A 26,379-nucleotide genomic window follows, 5' to 3' on the forward strand; every position below is an offset into this window, starting at 1 on the left:
AGTGACTGTCTCCTGAGTTCTCTAAGAAATACAACTTCCATCAACTCAGGACTGCTTCTAGTGTTATAGTCATTTAGCTTTCTAAACTTTATAAGGTTAGACTGGTGGCGCAGTGGTTAAATGCCTGTACTGCAGCCACTCACTCAAAACCGTAAGGTTGCGAGTTCAATACTAGCAAAAGGGCTCAAGCTTGACTTAGGCTTGCATCCTTCCAAGGTTGCTAAAATGAGTGCCCAGATTGTTGGGGGCAATTAGCTTACAGTTGTAAATTGCTTAGACACTGCTAGTTCAGTATGAAGCAGTATATAAATAAAGCTGTTTGTTTGTTTGTTTTAGATTTGACTTGGTCAATTGCAATTTGAATGATGAATTTGCAAATAAAATGAATCCCCAAAACATTCCTGATGTGGTAAGTTTCTAAGACTTCCTCTTTAAGCAGTCCTTTGGCACTTTCCAAGTTATTTTATAAACCAATAATGTTAATCTCATTGCTAGCATATGTATGATATGAAGATTGCCTCTTATAAATCACTTCTATCTTCTGAACTCTTGCCACACTAAGCTACTGCTTTCCCAAAACACCCATGTTTTCCTTACAGCTGTGTATTGCATACACTTACATCCCACCTTTGATCAAACTCAGGGTAGCATTTCATACAGTTCCAGGCATTGTCCCATCTATATGCTTCCTATACACAAAAGATACTTAATCTTAGCAAGATTGCTGGACCTGGACCTTCAGAACATGTCCTAGAAGATTGTGTCTTGTTACATAGTGTAAATTGCCACTGTATTGCCTGGCAGACTAGGCACCATATGTTCTGTGTTCTCTACTGGACTTAGCATATTAAATAATAGTGAAATTACTATGGATTCTGTTTAGGGCAGCAAAATTCATTCTACTCAATTTCTTCCAGTATCTCCACAGAAATTCCAGAAGCAGGGAACTCTTGGTGGTCCAGATATAATCCATAGGCCTTATATTAATTTAATTTTTTGTGGGCATAGTTAAATTTAAATGCTAAGAGATGCTTCTCAATATTTAGTTCTGTAATATTTTTCTGTTACTTTTTCCCCTTGAAGTTAGAAGACAGGTGACTGTTTTTTAGGTATTTTTGGCATTTGTTCCTCCACCTATTTTAGACTTAAATTCCCATTAACCCCACTCAGCATGACCAGTGTTTAAAGGGTGGTAGAAGTTCAGAATATCCTTTGGGCTGTTCACTCATTACTTAGTTGGTTATAAAGATGATCAGTTGATTAGAAATATGAAAGATGAGTTCAGTCCCTGGTTCAAATCTCAGCTCAGTAATGAATTTAACTGTGTGTGCCTTAGAGAATCTACTGTCTTAGCCTCCCCTCGCTCATCTATTAATTTGTGAGGGTAGTTACAGTAGCCTAAGAAATATTTTTTTAAAAAAAAACCTTAACTATAGTAAATTTAAAGGCCAAAACGGACAGCCTGGTATAGCCAGCTTCTAGCCAGCATGGGGCATGGCGTTTAGACATGCCATGTCCCCAAGTCTCCCAGAAGCCGCACCAGCAATTACACACCAGCCGGCTTCCAGGCAACTTGGAGCCATGGTGTTCACATGCCACTCACCCCAGAGCCAGCAAAAAGATGGCTCTAGACTTTTTCCACTTCTGTTTGGGACAGAAGGTGACCAGATTGGGGCCGCAGCATGTGGTTACCACAGCCCCAATCAGGGTCTCCCAGGAGCAATGTCATGCCGCCCCTTTGGACCCGTCTTTTTTTCCCTTTTGTCAGGCTTACTTATATCTGAATTGCCAAAGATCAATTTCAGTTCTTCTCCACTTTATGTTTAGGTTGAATAGTGTATAGTTTCACAGTTGCTTTAATGATGGTATTCACAAATACTGGTTTTACAATTTATCAGGATTGATTTGAAAGAAGAAAAAACAGTTTTGATTAATATTGAGAAAGGCACGTGCCAAGGCTGCCCCCTGTCGCCACTGCTTTTCTTAATGGTAATGGAAGTACTCAATAACAAGATAAGAAATGATGATAAAATACAAGGACTAGAAATTTCAAAATATAAGTACAAAACTTGAGCTTTTGCAGACGGTTTGGTGATCATTCTGGAAAATTCAAAACAATCAATCAAAAGATTAGAAGATGTTCTGGATAATTTTGATAGTTTAGCAGGATTTAGATTGAATAAAAAAAAGTTGTGTGCAAACTAAAAATTGAACTAAAAAGAAGAGGAAGAAATGAAATCTGATACAGAATTTCAGTTGAAAACTAAAATTAAATACTTGGGTATAACTCTGACAAAAAACAACTCAGATTTCTATATGAACAATTATGTAACAGTATGGAAGACTATAAAATCTGATTTAAAATGGTGGGGGAAACAACAGATATCTACTAGGGAAAATTGCAACGATCCAGATGAATGTCCTCCCGCAAATGTTATTTTTGTTTCAGACTTTGCCATTATAATTAATAAGAATTCTTTCAAAATATGGGGAAGAGATATTTCTAATTTCTTGTGGCAAGGAAAGAGACCCAGGATAAAATTTAAAGTGTTGCAAGACAGTAAAGATAGAGGCGGACTGGGTTTACCTAATTTAGAGTTGTATCATAATGTTTGTGCTTTGACTTGGATCAAAGATTGGATCTCTTTAGAAGATGATAAAATAATGTACCTAGAAAATTGTGGTTTAAATCTAGGATGGCATGCATATATTTGTTACAGAAATAAGAAAATTAAACAATTTAAGCAGCATTTTATTAGAAATGCTCTATTAAATATTTGAAACAAATATAAGAAACAATTGTATAGACAGCTGCCTAGATGGACATCCTCGCAGGAGGCATTTCATAAGAGAGAAAAAAACCTAACAAATAACTGGTTAAGATACAATGATATCTTTAAAAACTGAGAGAAACAGAAGAATTAAAAGAAAGAGAAGAAATATTGGAGGTGGACCCCCAGATTAGTTGGTTTAAATATTGGCAAATTAGAGAAGATTGGAAAAGGGACATATCTAAAGATGGTATAGAAAGTAAGGAGACAGAATTTGATAAGATTATCAAGGGAAATAGGACGGAATTAATTTTAAAAATTTATAATTTTTTGTTAAGTATGGAAACGATAGAAGAAACAGTTAAAACAAACATGATAAGATGGTCCCAAAATATAGGGAAAGAAATACCTATGACCAGTAGGGAGAATGTTTGGGAGAAAAAAACTTAGTTTTACCAAATGTAATAATTTAAAAGAGAACTATTATAAACTGTTCTTTATGACCCCAACTAGGCTTGCCAAAATAGGCAAACATGGCAACTCAAATTGTTGGAAATGCAATCAGAAAGGATGGCTCTTTGTACCATCTTTGGAAACTGATACACAAAAACATAACACTTGCACTTAACAAAAATACTCCATTGAATCCTGAATTATTTTTGTTGAATATAACTGATGTAATACCTGATAATTTGGTTCAAGATGAAGCGAGTGTTTTTTTATATATGATTAAAGCTGCCCAATTGATTTATGCGAAATATTGGAAATCTAATATCATCCCAACAATAGAGGAGTGGTGTTTGAAACGGAACGAATTAGGTATATCTGATATGATTTCAATGTCCAAAAATGATAGAACTTCGCAGCAATATGAAGAAAAATGGGAAAGGGTATCAAAATTATGGGAAGACAGGAATAATGGACACTAAAATGGAGACTGAAATATGTCTTTTTATTTGTTTGTTTTTTATTTTGTGTGTGTTATGTATGTATATTATGTAGTTGCTTCAATAAAGTATAAAAAAAATACTGATTTTAATTTAAACACTGGCTTCTAAAAACAATTTGGGGGCAGGTTATATTGAATTAATAATACTATCATTGTTTTATTGATTGTATTTTACATCTGTACTGTGTTAATTTGTTGATGTAATCCCGCCTCAATCCACAGGGAGAGGCGGGGAAATACAAATAAAATTATTATTATTATTATTATTATTATTATTATTATTACTGTCATAGTATTTCCATTTTTCTCCTATCCATAGATTCTGATTAAAAAGAGCTATGACCGCACTAAACGTCAGCGTCGCAGGAACTGGAAACTGAAAGAATTAGAAAGAGACCGAGAGGGCATGGATACAGATGATGAAAGGTTTGGGGGCTTTTTATGTTTTGTGCCTCACCCAATAATTCTATATATTAATATTTGATGATCAAATCAAAATAGCAGAAAAATAACCTATGTTTCTAGATGAGCCACATAGCTACCAAAAGAGAGAGTGTGCCAAATGCCTACTTTCTTGATCCTACAGCAAGCTTTACCATAGATGCTTTGGTCCTTCCGTGTATGCCTGTATCTGAGTGAATGATTTCAGGTGCATTTTTCCCTCTTAGGTTATACTTCAAAGAAACGTTGGGGTCACAGGTTGGTTTCACTGGGTCCAGTTTTGTTTGGAGCAGTTGTATGAAGAGAAGACATTCTAATTCTTTTCTCACACACATTTTTTTCTGATTGAAATACCTGCCTCCCCCAGCTATTTTTTTAACAATACATATACACACTATGTAACTAGATAATATTTATTCTGTCACATTTCAGAACAGTGTACAATAATAAAATCATTATAACAAGACACATGAAATAACTCGCAAAACATTTAAGGCTGCAGAAGAAGAAGAAAAGGCAAGATACCAGTAGGTTTTGCACCACAAATCTAAGAGGAACAAAGGGGGGGGGGAGGCTATTCATTCATTCATTGGCCTGTTACAGACTGCCAAAATAAAGCTGCTTCGGGTCTCTTTGGAGGTATGCTGTTTAAATGATGCATGGGTCCTAAGAGTCCGGAGGTCGCACCAAAGCCACGCTCCAGTCCTAAGGACTAGAGTACAGCTTTGGTGCAGCTTCCGGATTCTTAGGACACATGCATCATTTAAACAGCATACCTCCAAAGAGACCCGAAGCAGCTTTATTTTGGCAGTCTGTAACAGGCCATTCATTCATTCATTCATTCATTCATTCATTTCAGGTGAGCTGATAAAAGAAGTTATGCTGTAAAGAGTGTGTTGTATCTCTTTTGGTTTTCAGTGCATCCTAACCCTTAATTCTTGCAATAGAATTGTTCTCTGTGAGCATTCATCTTTAAGCTGGTATTTGTGTAATAGCTATAGTACCAACAATTCAGCATAAATATTTGGCTTTTGCATGCTATTACATACAATTTAGAAATATATGTACTATATGTATATATGTATAGTGATACAGAACATTTATAATTCCCTGAATTGTTGATCATTTTCAATGTGGTACTTTTCTAGACAATACCAGGATTTCTTAGAAGATCTAGAAGAAGATGAAACAATTAGAAAAAATGTCAATATTTATAAAAGTAAGTTTCTTACCTGAAGTAGTTTCTATATTTATATAGTAATACAGAGAAATATTGGAAATCAGCAACTCTACAGTACTGCATATAGTTTGACATTTAATTTTCTTTTAAATTAAGACTTTTGATAAATAATATGTACTTGTTGAAAAATGACTTCCTTTTCTTTGTTCTGTTCACTGATCTTGTAACTGCATAGGGCTAAATAACTGCTAGGATTGATGGATATATGCTAGCTGCCACTGTGAATGTATTATTCCTCGGTACCATCTGCTTGGGGAAGAGGTAGCATTCATGTGCTACTTATGACTTTTCTGTGATCATGTTGCTGGCAACTATAAAAATAGTTTCCTATACTTTCTAAATATATGTATGCACAGGGATTGTTTATCACCTTTGCGATTTAACAGCAAAAGAAGTTGCAGCATAGGTTTTAGTAGACTCTGTCTACTTGCTCTTTTTCAGTATATTTTAGTTACAAATACATCTTTAAAATATCTGATTTGACATTAATTGCATAATCAATCTCCTTATCAGTCAATATCACAGCAAACTGAGATGTTTCTGCATGCTTGGGGAGTGGGGACTTTCTAGTTGTGCGAAGAAAAGGTATTATGGTCTTATGGAAGTTGTCTGGTTGAGTCTCTCCCATGTTGCTGTACTGCCCTTGACAAGCATAGTTGACAATGGGGAATGCTGGGAGTTTATTATTCCAACAATGTGTAGAGAGTCACATTCTCCCCATCCCTTCTTTTATAGCTTAGATTATGTCAGATTGTCTTCAGTTCCATCATTTTCACAGGACTTTGATGCCTAAGGACTCTGATGCATTTGAATTCAAAAGTGTTGAAGGATTGTGGCTCAGTAGGGAAGAGCTTCTTTAGCCAACCCTTGAAGGATTCTAAACTGTGAAACAGGCAGTAACCCTGGCATTTTAATATATCTTAGGAGGAGAAGCAGTACATTTTGGGAGGTGATGTGTGCATGCTAATCCCAATAGTTCTCCTTCCCCCAGACAAAAATATATACCACAGGGAGGAAAAGGTAAAGTATTAACTGTTCCCAACCCAGTGTTTTCAGGTTCAGGCCCAGAAGAATATATTTTCACCTACTCCCAAACCTCAGCTGTCTCAGCTATTGTACTGTTGGTCAGGGGTGAGTAGATATCCCAGTTAATTTTCTTCGTCATGGACTCCTAGCTTTTTCCATTTAATACATAAAGTTGCTCAGTAACAAAGTAGAGGAAAAGTCTGCATTCTTAGGTATGCCAGGTATGGAGACAAATATTGTAATGTTTGGTTTTATAAAGGGCAATAAGAGAACCAAGCATTAGAAGATTGTGCATGTGCACTTCCCTTATAAAAAAGATAAAAGAATTGTGGTGGATCAAGTCAAAATCCTGTCTAGTGTAGTATTGTATTTACACAGAGTGATAACCAGATGCCTGTGAAAATCCTAGAAGCAGGACATGTGCATGTGGTACTGTCCAGCTTGTGTTTCCCAGCAACTGGTACTGAGAAACCTATTGCCTCTGATGTTGGCAGTAATACAGAGCTATTGTGACTGCTTGCCAATGGACAGCATAAAGATGCAAGACTTCATATACCATATAGCTTGCTTCCTTTAGCCTGGAGTGATCTATTGCAAGCTTTCTTCGGTGTAGGGCTTGAAATCAAACAGGAATATTGAGACTGTGTGCAGTGGTTATCACTCTGTGTAAATCCTTCTGGTTACGTAAAAGAGGGTTAAGAAGAGTTGGAGAAAAAAGCACTTTTCCTAATCCTAATTAATCACAATCCTCCAGATGTTCTTTGTGTCTGAAAGGAAGGGGAGCAGCAGCTAGCAGCTTAAAATATTCTGGATCAGAGTGGTAGTATAAAATAAGTGAAATGCACATGCTATCTCCGCCTTGTATAGAATGCTGTAAGCCCCTTTAAAGCTACAAAAGTCCTGGGTACCAGGAGCTAATTAGACTGAAAAGTCTTGTTTTGACCCCAATTAATCCTGAACAGTTCAATAAGGTCCTACACTGCTTATTGCTTATTAACTGGGAACCTGGACAGTGCAGTTGCTATACTAAGGAATATGAGGAGATAGAAAATGCTTTGCTGTGAGGGGTTCAATTAAAAAGTTGTTTTGGAAAGACATCACATTTTACTGTAATCACCCCACCCCACCCCACCCCCTGTTGTAAGCTCATATTTAATTCTGTCTAGGTAAAGTGATCTGTCTCTGCTTTTGTTTTAATTTTTATCTTGCTCTTTGGTGTTGCAGATTCAGTCATTCCAGTGGAAAGTGACACGGATGATGAAGGTATTCCTCGAATTAGCCTTGCTGAAATGTTGGAGGATCTCCAGATATCTCAAGATGCTACTGGTGGAGAGGGTGCTGATATGCTGACAGAATAATAAGTGATAGGTAGTACAAATGTGAATACTTTTTTCTCTTAAGGAAAAAGTAGTAACTACAAAATCTATTACAGATTTCAATCATACAGTCAACATGCAATATTTTACAAATGTTTGACATTAAATCCTCATGGAAAGTATAATTAATGGCTAATATATAATCATATTTGAAGGGTTTTTTTAGCATAATTGGGTAAGGATGCTGAAAGGCTTAGATGTTCTTCTTGTACTTCATTGCTAGTACTTTCCTGTTCCCAAGGTTCTGGTTGCCAAACAATTTCTTTGTGTGTCATTATCACAGCAGTCCTGATGAAGCAAGTCAGTTTTTCTTGGGTGCAGTTTAAGCTAAGGCAATTGCTTCCTTGATCTGGAGAAACATTTCTAACATGTGTAACCTAAGTATCATGGAGGGAGTTGATCTGTATATAAAAAAGAATATGCTATTGATCAGTTTATTCTGTTGAAATAAATGTCACTTGAAGCAGCTGGAGCTTCTATATTTGGAGAATGTTGCAAGATTGTAAGACACTTTTCAAAATCAGCCCATGAATATAGTTGAAGACAACTATAAGCGGACAACAGTGAGGAAATCGTCATGTACATGCTGTCACATTACCTTTGGCTGTCTGTCATATTGAATAGAGCATCTGCCAAAGAAATGTCTGTTTGCCTCCTAGAAGGGCCTATAACATAGTTGCTGAATAGCTGGAAAGCTATTTAGTACGTTTAATGCAGAAAGTACCATGAAAGAAAAATTATGCTGAGGATGCTGAATATTTTTGGCAGAGCTGTGCATTAGTGATGGCTCTTGACAGTCTGGTGTTAAGTGTATATTTCATATTGTAAGTTACAGTTAGAATAAAGAGCAACTCAATGTGCCTTAAAATTGTTTCAAATCTATGCTGTTAGAAACATTAATTTTAATCATTTTATCCAACATTGTTTTTTAATAAAGCACCTCCTTGCCAGAGCTGTGATACAGTCTTTCATCTTTCCTTGTAATAAGAATGAAATCCCTCTTTCCCACCATTATATAGTTCATCATTTTGATTTAATAATTATATTCTTTACAGCAGGTGTGGTCAGATTCAGCTGCTCCAGAGACCAATGCTGTGGAGCCATGCAAGGGCTGCATGGACTGGCCACAGTGCAAAAGGGGAGGGGATAAAACCAAAAGTGGCCAAAAGTCCACTTCTAGTTTTGACAACCAGTATTTTATTCTATTTAAAAAGACAGGGGTGTGGGAAGTGGCTTTGGCCTCTTTAGATAATGAATCATCTCTCCTGAGGACCTTTGCCAGAAAAAGTAGAGCTTGAGGAGTTGGAAGATATTCAGGGGTTAGAAATAATAGCCCAGGAAGTGCATACCACACTTAACCAACCCTTGCTTTATGGAGACAGTTTGGAGCAGGTGAATTTGTAAGTCTGAAAGTCAAAAGTACTCGTCTGGGAGTGGCCTTAAATCACGATACAAGTTTTTCAGCCCAAAGTTAATACTTAGGACGTGACATCTTTTGTAAGAATTTTAACTTACTCAGCTACTCATATGATGTGATTATAATATGATTGTCTTACCTTTTTGCCCAGAAGCAAACCATTGTAGTATTTCCTCAGTAAAAGTATGCTATACCCAAGTAATTCCAAGTAATGTTTTGTGGTGTAACAAATATGCAAAAGTGCTTCAGCTGCTGCTTTATTTGTTCTTTCCCTCTGTGCTCCAGCTGTTCTTTAAATAAAAGCTTAAGAAGGCCTTTTCCATCTCTTCATGAACTGATTTTAAATGCCGAGGCACAGCTTTTAGTACATTTAGCTAAGATTAAGGAGACCACTAAATTGTGCAATAAAATTTCACAACTGCATGGCTGCAGTCCAATAATGTGGTAGGGATGGTGTAGCATCTTTGTGGGTGACATAATTCAGAAACTATTACTTTTGTGATGTCATATCTGTTCTAGGTTTCTTTCATAATGCTGTCATTTTCATATCTATGTATTGTCAGAGTAGCATTAGATGTGGCAAAGAGGTGTTAGTAATTATATGGCTCATATTTGCAGGTACATGCATGAACATTTCCTCGGGGTAATTGGCTTATGTTGTTCGTGTTGCTTTTCCTACATGTTGCTTCACTGTTTCAGAAATACCCTTCTTTGTCTGGTTATCAGGGCATTTCCTCGCTCTTTAATATTTCCTGATGGCCTGGCTATTTAGCAGGTTAACCATTCCTGTCCACTCCTTCCTCCCCCATCTAGATCACGTCAGAAACATGCAAGTTGCATATGTCCCCTGGTCATTTTTACAGCCACTGGGAATTCTACAGAATTCCCTATGCACCTTGTTTTAAAGGAAAAATATTTTCATATTGAAATTGTGTATGTTTACAACTGCCACAGAAGGTAGGTTGTGATCTGGTGTGTGGTGAGATTTGCCCTGGATACATCAAAATTGTCCACATGTATTCTGTGTTATAAATCTAGGGTACTTACAATCTGTAATTTGCGTTTGCGTGCTTGTGTGTGTCACACATCTTGCATAGCTGCAGTGACGAAGGTCACTCTTACATGTTCTACTTTGTTTAAATTATGCTGAAGGATGTTTTCAGCAATTGAGCTACATGATTTGAGCTACATACTGGTACTCCTAAAAACTCATTCTTGGCCTGAGCTCAAAAGTGGTTTTTCATCAGCCCCAGATTTACCTGTTTTAATATGTGCACCAATTTCAGCAACTGTTAGACACTGAGTAGCCCACCCAAAATTGATAAGTACTCCAGGTTTTTTGCTGATCCATCATATTCAGCATATCACCTGCCATACTGCTTAAATATATTACCTAATATGTCAGCAATGAAAATGTCTGTGTGACATTTGGCAAATCATTATCCGGAAATCAGTATATGAGGCTGAACAGTTCAGTAATAGAGCTCATGATTTGTATCCGTCAAGGTCCCAGTTTCAGATCTCAAATATCCCAGTTAGATTTCGAATAGCTGCTGGCAAGTTCCTGCATGCACACAGATTCCTGCATGCACACAGGCAACTTTATGTGTTCATATACTCTAAAGTCCCTATCAAGACGCCAGGGGAAGACTAGGAAGGGCATCTATGAAAGAACTAGATAAGATCCTAAAGTCCAAAGATATACAATTAAACACTAAAGTGAGGATTGTTCATGCCATCATATCTGTGTGTATGGGTACAAGTGCTGAATGTTGAAGAAAGCTGATAGAAAGGAAATTAACTCATTTGAAATGGGCTGGAGAAGAGTTCTTTGGATACCGTAGATGGCTTAAAAGACAAATGGGTAGAAGAGCAAATTGGATCTGAATTTTGCCTAGAAGCCAAGGTGACTAAATTGATATTGTCATAAATTTGGACATGACTCACAGTTGGCCCTCGGTATCAGACTTGCCATCCGTGGATTCAATCATCTGTGGGCAGCAAGCCTGCAATGCCCCCAGTGGCAGTGAATGCACGTGGCCATGCTGCCATTAGCAATAGCCCCTGTTGTCCCCAGTGGTGGCACGTGCACACAGACGTGAGGGCCATCAGGGATAGCAAGTCCTATTGCCTCTAATGACATGACCATGTGCACGCACCCCCACTGGGGACAATGGGGGCTGTGCCAAATGGTGTCAGGGCCATGTGCACACGCCCCCATTGGGGACAATAGAACTCGAGCATCCGTGGATTTTGATATCTGCAGAGGGTTCAGAATGGATCGCCCATGGATACCAAGGGCCGGCTGTAATGCTTGGAAAGCTAGAGGGCAGTAGAAAGAGGAAGACCACACACTAGATAGACACAAAGAGGACACAACCCTATGTCTGCAGAAATGAGCAGGGTGGTTGAGGATAGGGTGTCTTGGAGATGCCTCACTCACAGGGCCGCCAAAGGTAGACGTCAACTTGAGGTCAGTTAACAGCACTATCTTTTATTGATCATTTATTTGGTTAAGAAAATGCAGCTGTTGAACAGACCATTTTATTAAGAACAGTGTTCAGTATTATTATTATTAACCTTTATTTATAAAGTGCTGTAAATTTACACAGCGCTGTACATACAATCTTTTTAATTGGACGGTTCCCTGCCCTCAGGCTTACAATCTAAAAAGACACGACACAGAAGGAGAAGGGAGTGGTGGTGGGGAAGGGGCCTGTCTAGTAAGATAATACATATAAAATACATAGCAATACAGGAAATGATTGAATAAAACAGACAACAAAAAAACGTCAAATAGCAAGTGAGAATTATGCAATGCCTGGGAAGGCTTCTCTGAACAGGATGGTCTTCAGCTCTGTTTTGAAGCTGGTTAAGGAAGTGATGGCTCTTGCTCGCGGGGGAAGAAGGTTCCAGGAGTGAGGGGCAGCAAGTGAAAAGGGGCGAATCCGAGAGGGGGCAGAGGAAATCCTGGGCTGAGACAGCAGACCTTGATTACCAGAACGGAGGGCCCTGGTGGGAAGGTGAGGGGAAATAAGGTCTGATAAGTAAGGAGGGGCCAGTCCATGGAGGGCTTTAAACATCAACAGCAGGAGCTTGTACTGAATGCGGGAAGGGAGAGGGAGCCAGTGAAGGGATGCCAACACAGGAGAGATGTGGTCAGAGCGGTGGGTGGAAGTGATAATGCGTGCAGCTGAATGCTGGACAGAAATTAAAGGACGGAGGTGAGAGAGAGGAAGCCCAGCCAGGAGGATGTTGCAGTAATCGAGTCGTGAGATCAGTAGGGCATGGACCAGGATCTTGGCAGTAGAGGCAGAGAGATATAGTCAGATTTTGGCAATATTGTATAAAAAGAATCTACATTTGGAAGAGAAATGGGAAGCAAGGAGCTCAGCCTTTTCTTCAAAATATTTTCATGTAAAATTTAACAGTAATTTGCTTCTATATGTGTAGATTGATGCTGAATGTTTAGGAAAACTTGAGCATTGAACACAGGTCGAAACAACTGATAAGAACTGTAATATAATTTATGTTCTTAGGAAACCAAAATTCAGTATGTCAGAATACTGATACAGTCAGCCCTCTATATCCATGGATTCCACCATCCATTGCTTGAAAATATTTTTAATTGCCTAAATTCCAAAAAGTGAACCTTGATTTTGCCATTTTATATAAGGGATACCATTTTACAACACCACTGTATAGAATGAGACATCCATGAATTTTGGAATCCACAGAGCATCCTGGAACCAAACCCCAGTGGGTACCAAGGGTCCAATGTATAGGCTAGTAAAAATAATTTGGCTTGAGTTTGGGGTAGTTTATCCAAGCAGTCATGCATGTTTCTTTCTTTTCCTATGAGATGTAGCCACAAAAGAACTGCTTTTTCTGTAGAATTGTATGCAGGTTGAGAAGATGGATGCAACCTTCCAGGAAGGCAGGTACTAGTTGAAAACTCAGTCATCACTCCACCTACTTGGACCTTTTTTTTCCTGGCAGGGATCCTGCATCTTTCAATTTTAATATTAATAAAGTGCCTATTGTAGATGCTATATAAAAATAAGGTGACAAGGAATTGTCTGGCACATTTAATAGCCTAAGACATAGGAAGAAGACAAAAGGGGAAAGGTTCTATTTGGATAAACAAGAGTATAGATTTTGAAAGGTGCCTGAATATGAAGGAGATATTAGTTGCCACTTGAGAAACAGATATTTAGCAGGTGTGGAAGGGAAGGGCATGGAGCAATACCATGATGTTGGCTGCTGAATTTCTGCCATCCAGAGTAAAGAAGCTATGTCAGAGTTAATGGGTGTGGCAACTTTACCCAAGAAATAGTGCAATTTCTCAGGTGTTGCAATGAAAGCTGAAACATGATTGCATCCTGAGAGAGAATGTAGATGTACAATACCTTTCCATAATAGCAACACAAATGCTACAGTGTCTCATGCCTCAAGTCACTCCCTTCTGACATCTGCAGCACATTTATACAAGGTGCAATGTAGATATTAAAATGTATTGAACACTTAGAATTTTGTGAGAAACTTGAGAGAAATATCTCCTCACTTTTGTCCCTCTAATTCATGCCCTTTGGAGTAGGGAGCCATCATCTACTGTTTTCAGAAGGAAAACACATTGGTAAAGTATAGGAAGAGACTGTACAGTGCATGCAAACCAAATAGTTCTGACTTTCAAACTGGTGCATCCCCTTTTGCTGTTATAAATAAAAGTACATTTGGACCTAGCATTCTGGACATCATAGAATCATAGATTTGGAAGAGACCACAAGGTCTATCCAATCCAACATCCTGCCATGGAGGTACTCTCAAAGCAGCCCCGACAGATGGCCATCCAGCCTCTGTTTAAAAACCTCCAAAGGAGACTCTACCACTTTCTGAGGGAGTGTGTTCCACTGTTGAACAGCTCTGTCAGGATGTTCCTCCTAATGTTGAGCTGGAATCTCTTTTCTTGTAGCTTGCATCCATTGTTCCATGTTCTAGTTTCTAGAGCAGCAGAAAACAAGCTTGCTCCATCCTCAATGTGACACCCCTTCAGATATTTAAACAGGGCTACTGTATCACCTCTTAACTGTCTCTTCTCCAAGCTAACGATACCAGCTCACTAAGCTGCTCCTCACAGGAATGGCTTCCAGATCCTTCACCATTTTGGTCGCCCTCCTTTAGACATGCTCCAGCTTCCCAACATCCTTTTTGAATTGTGGTGCCCAGAACTGGACACAGTATTCCAGGTGATGCCTGACCAAAGCAGAATAGAGTGGCACTATTACTTCCCTTGATTTAGACACTATAATTCTATTGATGCAGCCTAGAATCGCATTGGCTCTCTTAGCTGCCGCACCACACTGTTGACTCATGTTCAACTTGTGGTCTACTAGGATGCCTAGATCCCTTTCATACATAGTCTTGTTAAGCTAGGTGTCCCCCATTCTGTATCTAGGCATTTCATTTTTTCTGCCCAAGTACAGTACCTTACATTTCTCCCTGTTGAAATTCACTTTGTTAGTTTGGGCCCAGCTTCTTTTCTTGGAACTGATATATACGTAGAGGCTTGACCCCTGCTTTTAGTTGCCCAAAGCCCTCACTGCAGCTTCACTTGAGCTAATAAAATTACCCCTATTTAATATTGGTTGTTGGTGCCCTCTTGGACCCTCACATTTTGGGTAGAGGGGCAGCCACCAAGAAGGCCCTCTCTTGTATCCCTGCCAACCATGCTTTTGTCTTTTGTACTAATGTTGCTCATTGTGCTGGTGTCTGACCATAGTAAAGATGTGTAACAGAAATTTCAGGAAACTTAAATTTCTAGGACTGACAGAGCAAGGATTGGCAAGAGGACCTAGTAATTGAAAATCCATAAGTTTATTTCCAATTGTCGACAAAGGAAAACAATGAACTCAGTGGAATTCAAGTTCCAAAAGCTGAGACCCCGAACAAGACAAAATGGCTCTTTTTATATTATTCAAGACAAAGAAGCTTCTTCAATACACCTGGTTGGCTAATTACAATTTAAACATACAGAATTCTTACAATCAGAACAGAAATACATGCATACATTAAAACTGCATCATCACTCCTTACCCCCTCCTGTAGGAATTCAGTGGCTTTCCTCCTAACCTTGCTTCTGAATGTCAACTATGTGTCCTTATCTCAGTAGTTTATGTTATGTCTTTTTACTGGTGCCAGCTTCCATCCAGGTCAAGATGCACTCCTTATTCCTTTGCTCTAGTTTTTCTAAACTCCAAGCCTTTATTTCAAAAACCATCTCTCTGGCTGACAAAGGTGACTCCATCTTTCTATAGCTTTTTATTTCAACAAGGAATATTTCCACCACAATGAACTGAACTGAATGTCACTCATAAATTGTAATTCCCATATATCACTGAATGAAATGGCAATAGTTGTGATGACATAAACAACTAGCAAAATTAAAAGTATACCTTTAAATTATAATATCAGATGCACTGCATAAATGTATTTACATACACATAATTTCATGTGGTTCAAGTCAAAATTTAGAAAGATGTAATGTTTTTAAAGAAAATTTTAAAATAATTTTTAAATTATTATTTTTTATTTTTAAATTTACTTTTTTAAAACCTGGGCCTCTTTTTCCTTCTCCCGCTGAGCACTGCCCCACTCACGCCATCACTTCTGTATTTTAAAGGGACATGGCTGAATATCACAGCTCATTTCTGTCAAAAGGCCAATGTTTGGGAACAGTGGTGTCACCCACCTTAGGGTGTCACCTAGTGTGGTGCACCCCGCTATTGACACCCCTGCAGGCAGCCTGGACCTGAGCCATACAGGGATTTATAGATCATAACCAGCACTTTGAATTGAGCCCAGAAACAAAATGGCAGCCAGCTGTGCTGTTTCAGTAGTGGTGTGTTGTGGTCCCTATAAGTCCTCCAGTTAACAACCTGGCTGCAGCTCTTTGAATCAGATGAAGTTTCCAAGCATTCTTTAAGGGTAGCCCCAAGTAGACTGCATTACAGTAGTCCAAATGGAATGTCACTGTGGTCAGATCTGGCATCTCAAGGAATGGACACAATTGGCATACAAGCTTTAAATGTGCAAAATGTACTGGATATTGCTAATTGCTGTTCTGTGTATATGTGTGCTTTAAAATATGTTTAAACCTGGATTTAATTTTTCCTGATTGTTTCATTCTTTTTCTAACCTTTGCATTTTGTGGGGTTTTGACAATGTTTTTTAGTTGTAACCCACTGTGAGTCCTAATTTGGGAAAAAGGCAGAATATAATAATGGTAATAACTAACAATACTAAGAATAATGGCAGCAGCACTCCTGGCCATCACAGAACCCTGAGCCTATAGAGTCAAAGTTGAGTCCAGGAATACTACCAAACTTGAACTTATGTCTTCAGGGAGACTATAATCCCATCTAACACAGTCTGAATCCCTATTCCCTGATCTGTCTTCCAACTGACCAGGAGCACCACTGTCTTATACCGATTAAATTTCAATATGTTTGCCCTCATCCAGTCCATTGTTGGCTTCCAGTGGGTAACTGGTTAGCTGCTATGTAAGCAGAGTAGATGAGAAATATAACCTTGAAACTGAATGCACAATGCTTAGTGAAATCTCAAAACCAAGGGTAGCATTTGTAGGATTTCCAGAAGTTAAAAAATGGGACCTCTAGGCTCAGAAATGTAACTGTCACTGCCTATTTAAATATAGGAAATGTCCTTAATTTCTATATGTGATAACGAATTCAGCACATGCCTAGACAACATTCTTTCTCTGACATATCCTTGCTCACTAAAAGTGGCTTTATTTCCAGATTCTTTTTTATTCATTATTATGAGTCTTATATTTTTATCCCATTTTCCTTCTATGAAGTTCAGGGCAGCATACACATTAACAATCACTACTCCCCATTTTATCCCCGCACTCATCAGAGGTTGGTTAGGAAAATCATCCAGCAAACTTCTTGCAGTGGTGAGGATTTGAATCTGCTTCTTCTAGGTCCTAGTCCAGCACTCATACCACGGAAACAGGAATGTAAATCATTCAGCCCTCCAAATGTTGTTGGAATACAAACTTTTGCAGTGCTAGTCAGTATGGCCAATGCTAAGGAATGCTGAGAGATTGTGTGCAAGATCATCTGGAGGACCACATGGTTCCCACCCTGGTCTAGACCTTTCTGCACAAGTGAATGGAAAATGGAATGACCTGATCTTCTTACGCCTGTGCACACACGCAGAAAGATGCAAGCAAAGTGGTTTTCACACATATGTGTGTCTTTCCAGAGAGTGAGATATTGACCACCAGATTTGTTGATCAACTTTATTGATATACATATAATGGATATTGATCTCTAATCATTCATACTTGCACAAACACTAGTGGGATGACCAGTCCCAAAATCACATGTAGATGAGGGAGGGATAAGAAGTAAAGCAGAGCCAGTGCCCATGCTATTCCCCATATAGATGAAGGCTTCTGATTGACTGGGGTCTTGTTTGAGGCTACCTCTTATTCATGTTTCTGTCCAGGTCCCTGTGTCTTCTGATGCTCAGATAAATATGACATTTCCTGGACCTATGTGAATTCTGGCATAGAGGTTTTCCAAGTGTTCCAGATTTAGCATGTTCTTTGTCATGGGGAAATGCCCATGAGGAAATTATCTACTGGGTTCCCATTCTGCCACTGAACCCCTAATCCACTTGATAGCTGTGTAGAATTTCACAGGTGAATCTCATCTGAATTATGCCTCAGAATCACATTGTTATTTCTCTTTCCTCCCTGCATTTTCAGTCAGGGTCTACATCCCAATGCTGCAAATATATATATTCATTCTTTATCACATTCACTCCTTTAATTATAATTGTAAAGAAGGCATCAGACATTTACATCCCTTGGCTTAGCAGTACCTAGGATCATTGCAAATGGAAAATTGACATAATTGTGAGGCATAATTGCCAGAATTCACATTGCAATCAATACATGTATTGTGGTAGAATATAGAAATAATTGCATCTGCTACATTTAATGCAATAATATTGGCTCCTTTTATATCCTTCAACATTTCACTGGACACACAAGGCCAAGCAACACCAGAGTGTGATCAAGATGTCAATTATTAATGAGGGAGGACAAAAGTTTAGCCTACTGGGAAGGGCAACACTTTGCCCTTTCCTTTGTTAATTGAGTACACCTTGCTTTTGCACTTTGAACTCAGTCCCTGAAGCATGATTTTCATTAATAGGAGGAGCCCATCAATGATCTCTCAATCACACAAGTCCTCAGGTGAAAAATGTCACTATTGGGGTAGTTGCAATATTGGCAGACTCCTCCTATTTGCCCTTGCTATTCCCCATTTTCCTGTTTCTTAAAAAAAAAAGCTCTTACATCGCAGTAACGGAGTTCTGGAATTGCATGAAAAAGTGTAAAAAATATAATTTGATTTATATTTACTAATATTTTATTTATATCTTTTCACACAATTCCAGAGCAACACTACTGCAATTTAAATAGGTAAATAAAATAAAAAAAACACAAAAGACATACTGTTTAGGGCACAGGCATAGGGCAGGGAGGCAGCGTTAAGGGGGAGTGTGCAAGGTAACACAATAGCAGAAGCAGCAGAGACATGCACTAATGGCTGCTCTGAAACCAATATGTCTCCATTTTATTTTTTAAAAAACTGATTTAATTGTGGCAAGATGTTCTCTGACACACCCCATTTTAGTCTCCATAATTCATAGGTGCAAAGTAATTTGCAGAAACCAGCAAACTCATATAATAATGCAGGGCTGAAATGGGCCCAGCAGGAGAAAGACAAGCACACTGTAGTAAAATTACACAAAAAAGACACACAAGTTTACTCATAGGTACCAGTCAGTGTCCTCTCTGGCTTCTCAGCCCAGAACTGCAAAAAAAAACTGAAAAGTCAGGCGCAGTTGAAGACGAATAGCTATATAAGCTGTGAAGACCAACATGGAAACAACAGTAGCAGTGACAACATGTGTTATCATTTGCTCCCAGGGCTCAAAATCAAAGCAGCAGGTGACCAGCATGTATTGAAAATAAAGCCAGTAAATAGAATCCTTCAGGCGCTTCATGGTTGTCAGTATTATTAGCAGCTGCTTCTGGAAGTCTGACCTATAAGAGCAACAAAGTGTAGATGATATAATTTAAACTCTGACTCAAAGAAAGGATGTGAAAGAAAATTCTCATCTAAATTCTTTGTACAAGATTGTTCTGGATTAATAAATAATTACCTGCATCTGGTAACAATTCCCTGGAAGCCAATCATTCTCAGCAATCCTAGGAAACAATGGGAAAGCATAGGAATCAGTGTAGAATGGCTGAAACTCTTGCAGTAAAGTAACACAATTGTCTAGGTTTATGAACAATGTACTAAAGAATGTAATATGAACTAGAACGTTGGGAGCTGCCATGTAACTATTTTTATCAGAGTACACAAGTGAGATAAAGCAACATCTTCGTTCCGTTGGGGATAACACATGTACAGTTTGGCTACATTCACTGTCAGCAGCAAATAATAAAGTGGCTTTCCCTAGCTTGATCACTATATTTTATTAACAATAGTTCTCTATTTCAAGGCATCTTCATTTTGGAGGGCTGCCCTGTCCGAATTCCATTTAAAGACAGAAGTAAATGCAGGGGTCAAGAAGATGTCCATCTATAGCAGTGCAACCATGCAAAGAGTAGAGGCCCTCCCTGCATGGCTGAATGGATGATGAAGTCTTCATCCAGTCAGAGTAGAGTGGATGACAACGTCATCAGAATAAAGATTTTATATAAAGTGGATGATGAAGTCATCAAAATAAAGATTTTATATTTATATATTGGCTCAGTTATTAATCACAATGAGATTGTAATCAAGATTTCCCAAAGGCCAAAGCTTAGAAAGGCACCTACAAAGCTTAAAAAGCACAGCATATATAGAAGAATTAAAATGATGGCAAGACAAGTGGAAAGTCAGACATCTTCAGTTGTCTCCCCACTTGTCACTGCCAGTCATTGGTCACCTGCTAATCCTCTCAATGTAAGGGTGAGCCTAGATGTATAAAGCTACTCCCAGTAGTAGATTTAATAAATCTTATTTATAATCACAGATTAGACAGAATCACAGATTGTTCATTCTTTCCATCTACCTATTAGCCTCACAGTCCTGGAATGATCAAGGTTAGAAGAGCTTTGGAAAAGGAAGTACTAGAGTTTGACTTAGTTAATAATCATCATCATCATCATCTGCGTTGTCAACAACGCAGAAAGAACCACAACCTGGAAACCACCCAAGGAGACTTTCCGCTGTGCTTTCTGCAACCGGGCCTGTTTATCCCGGATTGGCCTTTTTAGTCACCAACGCGCTTGTACAAAGCACGGGATGAGTCCTTCCTGAATCTTCGTTGGCAAAGCAAAGCCAGAGAGAGAAATAATAATAATAATAATAATAATAATAATACTTTATTTATACCCCACTCTTCAGTCAAGGCTATCAAAGCAGCTTACAATTTGTTAGACATTTCCCTGCCCTCAGGCTTACAATCTAAAAAAGACAAGACACAAAAGGAGAAGGGAATGGCAGTAAGGAAGGGGAAAAGTCCAGCAGATCTGCTCTCCCTCAGAGGCCTGTTGGAACTGGCTTGCCTTTCTCTCCTTCAAGATGGTGGATAGAAGGAGGACTCTTCTTCTTAAATTAAGCTCTGACACAAAGGCAAGCCCAAAAACAAAGTCAAAAGACAGTGCAAAGGTAAAGCAAGCAACATCCTTCCAGAGATCAAGTAAAGCTAGTGACAGTGTTTCAGAACTGAGAAGGAGCATAGGGTTCAAACCAATAAATCCCAGTCAGAAGTCCACCTATTGTAGTGTCAAGCACAGTCATTTCAGAAACCAAGAACCAAAGCTACATAAAATATTTCCCACGATTTCTCTAATCTGGATTTAAGCTTTTGTTGCTGCACTTATTGGGCCTTGCCTTAAATTCAGCTGGAAGTACCTCAGCAAAAGGGCTCACCAGAAGCAGGACCTTCTTCTCAAGGAGACACCTAACATTTGAGCAAACCTCTAGAGTCCAGTGTAGTTAGTTCTCTGTAGATGACTGTCCTCTACAGGGAGTGCTCTGCTGATGCATATCAGCTTCCAAAAGGATAGGACCTCTTTCTTGTCAAAAGGGTAGGGAAAAGGATCTGTTCTCCTTCTAAAGGGAATTTTCTCAGTTTCCCTTTTCAAGTGAGGTCTCTTTTAATCTCTTGACAGGATTCAAAGAAAGAAGGAAGTCCCTCAAGCTAGGTGCCATCAAACACACAGCTTTAAGGTGCTACCTCCAAATAATTTTTGTGTGGAGAGCCTGAACATTAACCACAGGGAGTGGGGAGAGAAGCTGAATCCACAAGTTGCTTTTGCATTCACCCGCCAGTGGGATCCCCTACTATTCCTCCAGTGTCTTGATTGTTTCTGTAGCTATTATTGGATCAGGGTACTCTTCAAGAGGCCTTTCCCATCTGTTCCTGAAACAAAGCTTGGACCAGTCACTAGCTCCACATGAGGTCTCTGCCCTGTTCATTTAGAGCTGCTTCCACCCTGAAGCTCTGCTGCATTTTCTGTCCTCTCTGAGGGCCTTTTCCTTGCTTGAAGGCAGGGAATCACTTGGCATCCCTATGGTCTTCTCTACTTTGGGGTGGGAGGCTGCAAGTATTGAATAGGCCAAGTCAAATGGCCCTGTGACAGAATAAAACCTCTTGACAAGTTTTCTCTATGGCAGAAGAAAATGAGGCAAAGGCTGGGAGACTGAAGTGAAAAATACTTTTCCAGAAAGTGATGCATGAAGGAACAAAAGGAAAGCAATGCTATTAAAAGAAGAGAAAGATTGTTGTCATTGTTTTCTTTCTCACATAGGAAGAAGGAATGAGAGCTTCTCAGAGGAAAACACAAGTCACTTCTTGATTGGAGTCCTGGATTAAACAAATAAGCTGTACCTTAAGGAGGGAGTGCACCTCAATATTTGAAACTCAAGCAGAATAATAATTATTGAGACTAGATTATACTTTCTCTTTTATTTGCTGTACATTTCATTTTGCCCCCAGCAATGCATATGTTTCTCTATTTTAACAGTTTTGCTATTTATTTTAATTAATCCTTGTAGAGAATTTGCTTCTTCTTTTTGAAACTTCCTTTCCCTCTTTACTAAACATTCCTACATACATACAATGCTAGTGGTTCTTAAAGTCGGGGGGAGGGGGATCAAACCAATTATTAGATGGGGCTGAATCTTTTTAAGTTATTAAACGTGAAACAAGCCAAACAGCATTAAAGTAGCTAGTAGTGTCACATCCTTTCCCTGGCAAAGTCACCGTAGGATTGACTTGAGCCAGCTCACGGATGGAGGATCATGTCTGCAGACTGCTGCCAATCAGAAGTGAGCATGCTGCATTTTTAGAAGACATTTCTTCAGAAATAAGATATGTCTTAGTCTTTGCCATTGTCAAGCTAGTACTGTATATTTATACAGTTGGTCTCAAATCTCTTTTTGGACCTAATCACACAAAAGGAATCCCATCAAGAAACAGGATTTAAAGTAGATTTAAAGGAGAAAAAACCTGCAAATGCTGGAGGTTTTTCACACAACATTTCGGCAAAACAGAAATAGCACAAAAATAAAGCGAACATCAGGGGGACAAAAATGACACCTTTTTACTTTAGGGAAGTTCCAGAAAACTACACCTTTTTACTTTCGGGACGTTGCCGAAAAACTACACCTTTTTACTTTTAGGAAGTTCCCGAAAGTAAAAAGGTATTGTTTTTGTCCCCTTTACATTCACTTTATTTTCATGTTACAGTGGAACCTTATTATACGCAAGGGATCCGTTCCGGATCCCTCCGCGTATAAAAAAATCCGCCTATGCTCGAGCCCCATTGTTTCAATTGAATGGGACGTGCGCGCCGGCGGCTTTGAGCGCCTATGCTCAAAGCCGCCTATAAAAAGGCAGCGTATGAGGAGGCTCCACTGTATTTGTTTTGCTGAAACATTATGTGAAAGACATCCCACTTTTGCGAGTTTTTTCTCCTTTAAATCTACTTTAAATCCCATTTCTCAGTGAGATTCCTCTACTGTGATAAGGTATGATTGCATATATGCCCTCAAACAAAACAAAGGCCCCAAACTGGAAACACTGAATATACATTCCAATCACCCCAAAAGAAGATACCGGAAATTGTAGTAGATATGGGACTATTGCACTAACCTGTCATGTAAGCAAAGTAATGCAAAATTTTACAACAAAGATTTTTACCATATATGGAGTGAGAAATGCAAGCTTGGTTCAGGGAAAAAAGGCATTAAGGTTCATATCACAAACATATGTTGGATTATGAAGTGTACCAAAAATTCAGAAGAAATCATGCTGTGCTTTATAGATTATAGCAAAGCCTTTGATTGTATAGATCAAAAGAAATTATAGTGCATTCTATCAGAGATGAGTATGCTACAACATCTGATTGTCCTGATGAGTATTCTATGCTATGTACAAGAGCCAATGTCTAGACGCAATACAGAGCTGCAGAATGTTTTTTTACTGTCAAAGGAATCTAACTGGCATGGCTGCATGTTATCTGTTTAATTTATGCACAGAGGATATAGAAAAGAGGATTAGACTCAGAAGGATACATGAAAATAAGGGAAAGGAATAACAACAGTTTAAGACAGACAGATGACCCTGTTACTAACAAAAAATACCAAAGACTTGCAATGACTATTGATAAAAGATAAAGGGTAAGTGCAAAAGCAGGGGTACAGCTGAATATTAAGAAAACAAAAATAATGAACCCCAGATTTACATAACTTTAAAGGGGATGATGAAGTCATCAAAATAAATATGCTGCAATTTTTAAACTCTGAAATTAAAGCTGATTTCTGGTTCTAGAGTTTGCATATTTCCTAGAGGGTGGTGGGGTCTCCTTCTTTTGACATTTTCAAAAAGAGGCTGGACAGCTATCTGCTGGGGATGCTTTAGATGAAAATCCTGCACTGAACTTGATTGTCTATGATGGCCTTTCCAACTCTATGATTCTGTCATTCAATATTCTCGGGAATAAAACTCATATGACTACAAATAAAACATGTCTTCTATCTAAATTTGATGTTTACCAGTATATATTGCATGAACACATTTGCACAGATTTCTATTTTCTATGGCAATTAATAACAAGTAAAAAAAAAATCCCCAGTAGTGCCATATAATCTATATTTTGTCTTGATCATCATGTGTTCAGAGAATAGTAAATAAAATTACTTTGGTATAGACATCATAAGCGCTGAACAGACCACCCCTGAAAGTGCTGGGTCAGAGACGCAGCAACCATACACCATGCCCCCAAACCAGCAGTTTCATGTCACCAAAAGAAGCCACAAAAAGCAGCTCCTTTTTGCACCATGGAAAGAGTTCACTAGCAGCAGCCAGCATGTGTAAATACTGCACCAAAGATGCAATGGGGCACATGGCGTCATGCTGGCATGGGAGCAGAATCAGGGTGCGCAGCATGTGGTCCCCACAGCCCCATTCTGGCCCCATGCTGGCATTTATAAATGCCGGTCTGTTAAGGTCCTTACTTATTTTGTCCCTGTCATCAGTAAATGTAATAACTTCTCACACTTTACAGTGGGTAGCCAAGTAATCTTATTTTCCATTTCTCTGTTTCCATTTTGGTATATCTCACCTCCTCTGATAGCTATGCTCAAAATATGAAGGGAGGTGGCAAAGTTTAATCTTTGTTGTTGCTGTGTGCCTTCAAATCGTTTCCAACTAATGGGGTTTTCTTGGCAAGTTTCTTCAGCAGGGGTTTGCCATTGCCATCGTCCGAGGGTGAAAGAGTGTGACTTGCCCAGGGTCACCCAGTGGGTTTACATTGCTGAGTCAGGATTGAAACCCTGGTCTCCAGATTCCTATTCCAATGCCCAAAGCACTGCAACAACATGACTAAGTATAGATAAGACAGGACAAAGGTTTTCCCAAGTAGACAGTAGCAGCCTTTATTCCCTTACAAATAATACCTTCAGTAAACTGAGAGGGAAGAAAACCTGACCATCACATAAATTGTATACTTGCTTTATTTTGAGTCTACATAGGAAATGATATACATCTCTCTTTTTCTTTCTCTCCTCTACCTCCTTCCCCTTTCTAGGGCAAATTCTCCCTAGACTTTACAAACAAAAGGGAGGAAAAAAGAGACCATTTCAATAAAAAGGGAAGGGGAATATCTTACCTTTGTATGAATCTGGATAAGGGATTCTTCTTGATGCACTTTGCTGCAAGACTGCTGGAATAATAACTAAAGCATCCGATTCATCAGCTTCTTACCCAACCTTGATGCTGCAACTCTTCCAGATGTCCGCCCACCCAGCCACTCATGTCCTAAATTGTAACCAGTGTTTGGAACTGGAGGCATCTGTATACATGGGTGCAGTTTCACAAACGATATTTCACAAACCACTTTGAAGAAAGCATCAATTGAGGAAATTTGTTGGAAAAAATGTGAACAAAATTAATTAACTTCAGGATTCCAGTTGGCTGTGTGATTCCAAATAAACATCTTGACAAGATGTTCCCCTGAAGTGCATGGAATTATTTTGAAATAAACATTTTAGGCTGAGGGTGTGATTATTTTCAACCTGAAGGATACAGAGCAATAGACTAGTCGCTCCTTAGGGTAATTTTGAATAAACTGCACATTACCTGAGCTGGACTTTTTCCTTGCTGTAGATTTGAGATTCTAATGTTGCCAGCATTTCACAACACTTACACCTGTATCTTCAACAGGAGCCTGGCACTAAACATAAACAGGGAAGCCTGATTTTTAACATATAGATGGGAATTATGAGATGAGCTTCTTTTTGCTTAATTTCTATGGCTGCTATTCAAGACAGATGAGCAGGGACATTTTCCCCCCCAAAAATGGTAACTATTATTCAGAACAAGCTTTTTATAATTGACTGTCTGATTGCAAAGTTTGGACATTTGAGGGAAATGGGTCCATGTGCTCTTACACTTTTAACTCTTCAACAGGATCTGCTCCAGTGGTCTTCAGCTGATCGGTCACAACCTTAATGTGGGTTGCAGCTGTGGCACCAGAATTGTTGGGAAAACAGGCCATTGTC

The 26,379-nt window shown here is 38.8% G+C and overlaps 1 protein-coding gene across 5 annotated transcripts in view; it reads left to right on the top strand.

Annotated features, from left to right (window-relative positions):
• The window catches only part of LOC149318054 (60S ribosomal export protein NMD3-like), a 43,310-nt gene extending 17,499 nt beyond the window's left edge, over window positions 1-25,811 (top strand). For 3 of the 5 annotated variants that reach the window (XM_089508917.1, XM_089508915.1, XM_089508918.1), the window contains 4 exons: window positions 337-409; window positions 4,040-4,146; window positions 5,310-5,380; window positions 7,652-9,523. In XM_089508917.1, coding sequence (XP_089365043.1) covers window positions 337-409; window positions 4,040-4,146; window positions 5,310-5,380; window positions 7,652-7,785 — 385 coding nt within the window. In that variant the 3' untranslated portion in view covers window positions 7,786-9,523. Of the gene's footprint in view, window positions 1-336; window positions 410-4,039; window positions 4,147-5,309; window positions 5,381-7,651; window positions 9,524-23,856; window positions 23,998-25,406 lie in introns of those variants that run through there. The other 2 variants (XR_016279962.1, XM_089508916.1) reach the window with 2 other exon arrangements.
• The last annotated feature ends 568 nt before the right edge of the window (window positions 25,812-26,379 follow it).

Source organism: Sceloporus occidentalis, unplaced genomic scaffold, assembly GCF_023333645.1.
Source record: "Sceloporus occidentalis isolate IW3139 unplaced genomic scaffold, rSceOcc1.0.p SCAF_2, whole genome shotgun sequence".
In the NCBI taxonomy this organism is placed as follows: Eukaryota; Metazoa; Chordata; class Lepidosauria; order Squamata; family Phrynosomatidae; genus Sceloporus; species Sceloporus occidentalis.